This window comes from Rhinopithecus bieti, unplaced genomic scaffold, assembly GCF_001698545.2.
Source record: "Rhinopithecus bieti isolate Rb0 unplaced genomic scaffold, ASM169854v2 scaffold_17826, whole genome shotgun sequence".
Lineage (NCBI taxonomy): Eukaryota > Metazoa > Chordata > Mammalia > Primates > Cercopithecidae > Rhinopithecus > Rhinopithecus bieti.
The window spans coordinates 1,085,887-1,093,603 of NW_016809016.1; the positions used below are offsets into that span (position 1 = coordinate 1,085,887).

The window sequence follows — 7,717 nt, forward strand, 5'->3', positions numbered from 1 at the left end:
TAGCCAGGATGGTCTTGATATCCTGACCTCGTGATCCGCCCGCCTCGGCCTCCCAAAGTGCTGGGATTACAGGCTTGAGCCACCGCGCCTGGTCGCCTTTTTTTTTTTTTTTAGACGAAGTCTCACTCTTGTCGCCCAGGCTGGAGTGCGTTGGTGTTATCTTGGCTCACTGCAACCTCCTCCTCCTGGGTTCAAGTGATTCTCCTGCCTCAGCCTCCTGGGTAGCTGGGATTACAGGTGCATGCCACCACGCCCGGCTAATTTTTGTATTTTTAGTAGAGACAGGGTTTGATCATGTTGGCCGGGCTGGTCATGAGCTCCTGACTTCAGGCCATCTACCCACTTTGGCCTCCCAAAGTTCTGGGATTATAGGCTTGAGCCACCACACCTGGCCTGAGGTAGCCTTTTGACAAAGGAGGAATAAAAAGTTGGAAAACTACCATTCCAGAAGATATGTTAGAATCCTTCAGTCAAAACTTTTGATCTAGAAAACTTCTTAAAGATTGTCTAGCCCACCTGCTTATATTTGAAGTTACTGGCCCAGAAGAGTGAAGTAACTCAAAGTCATGAATCCCCCCATTACTCTGTCTTGGATGGCGGGGTTCATCCCTGATGAGCTCGATATCACTAATCTTTAATTTCTGTGGCCTTGCTCTCCAGATCTGTGGCTCCTAGAAGATTTTGATGTTTAACTGTTCACCTGTTTTCAGTTTTTTCTATTTGAATTTACTTTTACCCTTTTCCCCTTCTGCCCAGGGGAAAACACAGTCATTCACCTTTAAAGTGTGTTGGTTTGGTATATATATTGTAAGCATGTACATATATTCATATAAAAACACTTTTAAGTTTCTCTGCTTTAAACGTAGGTTAACTATTTAAGAAAATCTAAGTGCCAGGCTTCATGTCTGCTGTTATTTATAACCTGCAGGCCAGATCCGAATACTAGGCCGAAAACCTCTTGAGGTGAAAACTGCATTTATACGTAGCTGATTACGAAACATAGGATTTGAGGAGTATCAGGTTTGTTAACTGTTCATGAAGAAGAAACCTTGGGAAGCTGAGCTATGTGTTTCTGTATGAGTCAATAAGATAGGTTGCTAAGAGCCAGTTACTCTTTTGATAATGTCTAAAGAAATACAATGTGAGTTGGTCATAAGATCTAGGCCCACTATAGTCCATGTCTGTCATTGTGACTGGAGCACTGAATTCAATTTTGGTTGTGATTTTTTTTTTTGGTAAGGGGCATTGATATTAAAGTGCTTTATAAAAAGTCAATAAAAGTCATTTTATAGGTTAGATATTAAAAGACAGAGGCTATGTTCTGTGCAGCAGTTGTAGAAACCAGCAATGTTTAACCCAAAAGGTAGTAAGTGGGTTATCTGTAATCAAATATTTGAACATTATAGCAGACAAGAAGAAATAAAAGGTGGTAGTTTACAGGGAAGCACTTTTGGTTTAAAATGAAAATTTTTGGAACGAGTAGAATTGTCCAACAGTTAGACAAGCTAGCTCTCATGGAGTTTACAGGGAAGCACTTTTGGTTTAACATGAAAAACTCTGGAATGAGTAGAATTGACCGGCAGTTAGACAGGCTACCTTTCAAGGACGTGAGCCCCTCCACTAGAGGTACTCAGCAGAAGTTAGAGTACTTACTAGACTGTGAACCCCTGGAGTACACGGACAGAATTTGCCCATCTTCAGTACTTATTGAATTCATATTTTGGGAGGAAATTGAGCAAACAATTGTGCACCTGTTAGGATGTAGATGCTGTACTGTATTGAATTAAGTTGTGCTAGATATGAGATATTCTCTAAGATCACTATTTCCAATCTCAGATTTAGTTCAATAAAAGAAGAATTTTGTCAGAACATTTAAAAAAAATTTGACCCCTGTTAACCTCAAAGAACATTTATATTTTGCAAATATTTCTAAATAATATACTGCTATAAATAGTGACATAATCTGCTATCTCTTTTCTCCCCCCTTCTTCCTTTTATTTTTCAGTACGTAGAAAACAGGACCAAGAGCAGGGAGGATGGCATTGCAATGCGAAAGAAACTTTTAATCCTCCAGAGGAATCTGAAAATAAATTGCATTTTCACTGGATGCCTTGGCTGAGAGAAGACCTAAAGACTCTGGGTTGATACCTGAAAGAATCCTGTCTTATTTGGTCTCCATAATCCTTTGAATGGAAGGTGACCTGTGAGAGATTGAACCGTGGAGAAATATGAAAACCCTGGATTCTGAGTGCTTGTTGGGCAGGGCGTTTAGTACCGTCTCCCCTTTACCAGCAAACCTGACTTCACCATGTTTCTTCTGTTTGCCTACAACCAGTTAATATCTGAGTAACTTATCTCCTTCAATAAAATAATTTATTTAAATAATTTTTTTCTCCTTTCTCTTAGAGTCTCCTGGCATTAGGGCAAATGATGCCATTAGGCTTTTTCTTTTTGACAACATGATATTGAAGAGTTCCGGGGAAATACCATCAGTGTTTACTATTTGAAAATGTTCCAACTTTATTGTTTTTAAAGAGTGATTTTCTAAATGATTAAAAAAAACATTTTTTTGAGACATAGTCTTGCTTTGCCGCCCAGGCTGGAGTACAGTGGTGCGATCTCAGTTCACTGTAACCTCCACCTCCCAGGTTCAAGTTATTCTCCTGCCTCAGCCTCCCTAGTAGCTGGGGCTACAGGCGTAGGCTACCATGCCTGGCTGATTTTTGTATTTTTGGTAGAGACAGAGTTTCGCCATGTTGACCAGGCTGATATCAGATTCCTGAGCTCAGGTGATCCACCCACTTCAGCCTCCCAGAGTGTTGGGATTATAGGCGTGAGCCACTGTGCCCAGACTAAAAGATTAAATATTTACGCTTAACATTAAAAAGTTGCATCTGGTCAGGAATTGAGTCTTAGCAGACTTTGCTTTCCCATTTGGTTGAATGTGCCCACTCGAGGTGCCAGTTAACCTTAGGCCAGTGTATCTCCTCTCTGTTGAGTATAGGACTGTTCTTCCTGTGCCCAATTCTAGCAGTCATCTCACCAGTGTTCCTTCTGCCAAGTGTTTGTGAGACCTGTGACAACCTGGAAGTCAGCAGCTTCCGGCTGCAGGCACAGCAGGGGCTTGATCTTCTTGTCAGGTGTCAGGGAACAGACTCAGCTGTGGGCTCCTTCTAGTGGAGTTCTGTGTATAATGTCCAGCATGAGGCCTTGTTGGTGTCGGTGTTTAATAAGTGATTTCCCTATCACAGGAGACGTTCAAGAGGCTGGACTTTCACTCAGTATGTCGATTACAGAGCATAACAGACAATCAGTGGAAGGACGGGGAAAGAACCAGAATTAATTCTGAAGTACCTTCCAAGACAAAGTGTATGAATATTTATTCAGTCCCCCTAGTGTCAGGCAGTAGAAATACAGAAATGAGACATTTTTGCCTTCAGAATCTTGTAGTAAACTGATAAGTTGACATTTAGTCACCTATAATCATCAAAGTGCCATGATTAGGTAGGCGTCGTAGGAGACAGGACATTCATGTTCAGTCTTCATGAAGAAGGAGCTATTCCAAGAAGGCTATTTAGCAAAGATGACCTTTGACAAATGAGTGAAAATGGGATACATTCTGAGACGCACTTTAAGTCATTTAGCATGACTAGAATATGGGAGCTTAGAGTGGAGGAAGATCACAGACAGCTTTGAAATCTGTTGGAATTTTATTTCCAGTGCTTTGATGACCAGTTGCAGGTTTTAATATGGTGATTAGGGATTTGGGGAGAGGAATTAGTTCGAAGACTGATATATTTCAATTTGTATTTTAGTAAGTTTTTTTGGTTATAATTTGGGGGATAAGTTGGAGGGGAAGGAAGATTATGCCCGGGGAGACCAATTAGATTTTTGTCCTAACTTAAGTTAGAAATGAGGGCCTGAATGAAAGATGTGGCTTTGGGATCAAGAGGAATGACGAGTCAAGCATGGAGTCAGCATGACTGACTAGGTGTAGGGTTTAAGGAAGCGTCTAGGATGTCTCAGGCATTGGATTTGTGCCTGTGTGGGAGGGAGTACTGGGGAGGTGAAGTGTGTGTGAAAGATCCAGGGGGAGGTGGCTTCCGGGTTGCTGCTGGGTATTTAGGTCTGCAGCTTGTTAGAACAGAATTGGGAGATGTCAGCATGCAGATGCCAGCTAAGGCCCTGTAGGCCAGTGTCAGTAGCTGACCATAAGAGCAGGATGAAACTTTGGAAATGAATTTTTAAAAATTTTATTAGTAATATATGAGTGCATTTTTTGGGGATATTCAAACTACCTAATGTTTTTAAATCTTACACTCTGTATTCCAGCTGTTGCTGATCCCTGTAGAATAAAGTACCCACTCAAGGCTATGGCAATGATCTACCTTTCCAGCTCCCTCTAGGAAGGGAGTTTGAGAAATAAAATGCTAGTGAGCTGGAGCACAGTGAGCAAGGGAGAGGGTGGCATGAGCTGAGGACACAGGTGGGCAGGGCCAGAACACGCGGGCCTTGGACACCACCTCAGGGAACTTGGCATGTTATTTGGAGGGTAATGGAAAACCATTAGAAGGTTTTAGGGATTGGTTGTGATTTCATTTATTTATATTTTATAAAGATCTTTTCTGGTTATTCGGTGAATAGTTATTGTTAAACCAGTTCAACGCAGTGATGGTACCTGTCACATAGTTATTGTGAGGATTGGTTGAGACGTATGTAATAAATTATCTGGCACAAAGTAAGGGCCCCCTCAATATTGTTATTCTCTCAAGTGCACCCAAATTGGGGTATTGTAAACACTTCCTCCGTACTTTGGTAGAATGCACCAAATCACTAGGGGTGATAGCATTTGAGTGGGGCTCCAGCTGATGGGGTAGGGGGTCGAGGGGTGAGGGGCTTAATATGAGGCAGAAGGAAGGGCCAGGCCTCTAGAACTCATCCCAAGCCGGCCCCATTCTCTGGTTCCCTGTAGATCCTGCCTTTCCATAGACGAAGCCAGTCCCAGGGGTGGCTGCATCTTAGTCCATGCTTTACATCTCATCAGCCTTGTTGACTTTCCCCAGCCTACTGTAGATCAGAGTGAAATCTGTTTCTCCTGTCTAGAGCAAGCACACTTCTTCCTGAGGATTTCCAAATATTTTAAATTCCCACGCAGTAGAAACCCAAGAAGCTGGAGGGAGAATGGGGTTGGGAGGTGCAGAGGTTCCATGTCTTCTTGCCCTTATGAAGCATGTGGCATTGTGCTGGGTGCAGGTGATATCAAGGAATAAGATGGATGTGGTTCTAGTGATGGTTCACATCACGAAGGACCATCTGTGTCCTCTTAGGGAGTCTGGCTTTCCCACTAAGGGCAACAGGAAGGCATTGTAGGGACTGCGCAGGATGCCAAGTGAAAGAAGATACTTACTGTTGACTTGCAGACGATAAGTACGCCTTTTGGTCACAAGAGACCATCTCTTGGGAACTGAAGGGCTTAGGCCAAGGTTTTCCTGAGAAATCTAGTTTTGCAGAATGCTGTGAACCTTGATGCTCTGGTGACAGTGAATTAATGGTTTATTTTAGGAAGCACTACACAATTTTACTTAAGAGTGAGGATAGAAAGTTGAGCTGTTTCTGACCTTTTATAAATGAGGTTTAAAATCAGATTAATCTCCATGGAGTTTTTAGCTCCAGGCACCATTAGTTTTCTATAGAAAGGGCTTAGGCTGAACCAAATTATGCCATTGACCTGCCTGGTGGACATACAGATCATCCTGTTTTTAGGGAAAAAAAACCTCACTGTCCCAAGGGAGTTGCTCCTTTCACTACACCCTGATATTGAAATTGGTGCCCCTTAAATGATATCATATTCAGGGAACCAGCTATGCTGGAATCTACCTTAATCCGTAGACATTCCTGCCTCCCCTAGAGAGGTCACTGAAGGAGATAAGTACATAGCAGAAAGTGGTGAAGGGAAAGCAAAGGTATGCTTTATTGTTACCGGTCTCCTGCCTCTGATGTCAGATGAAGCAGGTGGCCTGAGCTAGAGACCTGTGGGGCCATTTCTGTCCTCTAAGCTCTAGTCTGATCTCACCAGCAGCTGGTCACATGGGAGGACAGGGGATGGAGGACAAGGTTGACAGTAGGGAGGGGAGAGCAGAGACAGGTGGCTGAGTTTCTCTCACTTGGAGAAAAGAAACTGGCTGAGTGTATACCACGTCTGAAATGAGGGAAAGGGAAGATTGCCCAAATCCTGTAAAGAACCTTTTTTGTGCTATTAATGCCATTCTTTTTTGTGACAAAATGTTTCAAGTTTACAGAAAACTATGCAAAGTAATATGAACACGCACATAGGTGCTATCTAAGTCTATTGATACTTCATCATACTTTTAAAAAATACAGGTTTAAAAAAATAATAATACAAAACTGGGTAAAGCCTCCTGTGTTTGTCACCCCAAGCCTGTTCCACTTATTTCTTTATTGGTGGTAACTACTACTACTACCCTACTATACTTTAATATATTTCATTCCCGTGTATGATTTCATATATTTATATACACATGTATATATGTCAGTATCCATAACCATATTTTATTTTGCATGTTTAGACATGTTACTTCGGAGACGTCATGATTGAGGCTCTTGTTTATTTGTTTTGCCTGCTATATAGCATTTCATTGTAGGACTATACCAAGATTTATGTGTTTCCTCGTAGATGGTCACTTAGATATCCAGTCTTTGCTATTATAAACTTCAGTGAAAGTTCTTACATACCTTCTTGTGCAATCTTGGAGAGTGTTTTTAGGTATAAACCTAGGATTTTAATTATTGGGCTGTAAGGTATGCATTTTCAGACTTACTAGAAGTTGCTAAATTACACCCCAAATGGTTTTAAGATTTTATGATTTTGTTTTGTTTTTTTTTTTGTTTTTTTTTTTGAGACAGTCTCACCCTGTCACCCAGGCTGGAGTGCAGTGGTGTGATCTCGGCTCACTGCAACTTCCACCTCCTGGCTTCAAGCAATTCTCGTGCCTCGGCCTCCTGAGTGGTTGGGACTACAGGTGTGTGCCACCATCCCTGCTAATTTTTATATTTTTTAGTAGAGACAGGGTTTCACCATGTCCATGCTGGAAGATTTTATGATTTTTAAAATTGTGATCCTATACATCTTTTGCTAGATTCGTTTCTAAGGGGTCTTTTTAAAATTACTTATTCTAATATCTCTTTAAAAATTTTTTATAAAGCTGGGATTATAGGCATGAGCCCCTCATCCAATTTATTCTAATTTCCTATTACTGATATATTGGAGTATAATTGATTTCTGTATATTTATCTTACATTCAGAATGCTTGCCGCACTTGCTTAATAATTCTGGGACTTATAGATTATTTTAGATTTTTCTATGTAGACATGTCACTTTTGAATAGTAACCGTATTAAATCATTTGTTTTTTTCCAGTGTTTATACTTCCTTCTTTTATTGTACTTAGAACATTCAGTATAATGTTTAATAGATACATTGGACTTCTCTTGTTACTGATGTTAAATCCTTATATTTCACTGATAAGTAGCAAATTTGCAGTAGGTGTTTGTAAGATGTCTGTGTCTCCTTAAGGAAGTTCCTTTTGGTAATTGTAGATAGACTTGCTCAACCTCGACTCCACCTCCTGCTAGTGTGCCTTCCCATACTTGTGAAACTCACAAGTTAAATACTGCATTTTCTCCAATTCTTTACCGTT

The 7,717-nt window shown here is 41.0% G+C and overlaps 1 protein-coding gene across 1 annotated transcript in view; it reads left to right on the forward strand.

Moving 5' to 3' along the window:
• CMC2 (C-X9-C motif containing 2) overlaps positions 1–2,376 on the forward strand; it is a 33,356-nt gene extending 30,980 nt beyond the window's left edge. Inside the window, 2 exon segments of the mRNA XM_017888217.1 lie at positions 2,006–2,057; positions 2,060–2,376. Of these exon segments, the coding sequence (XP_017743706.1) occupies positions 2,006–2,057; positions 2,060–2,145 (138 nt within the window). The 3' untranslated portion in view covers positions 2,146–2,376.
• Positions 2,377–7,717: the final 5,341 nt, after the last annotated feature.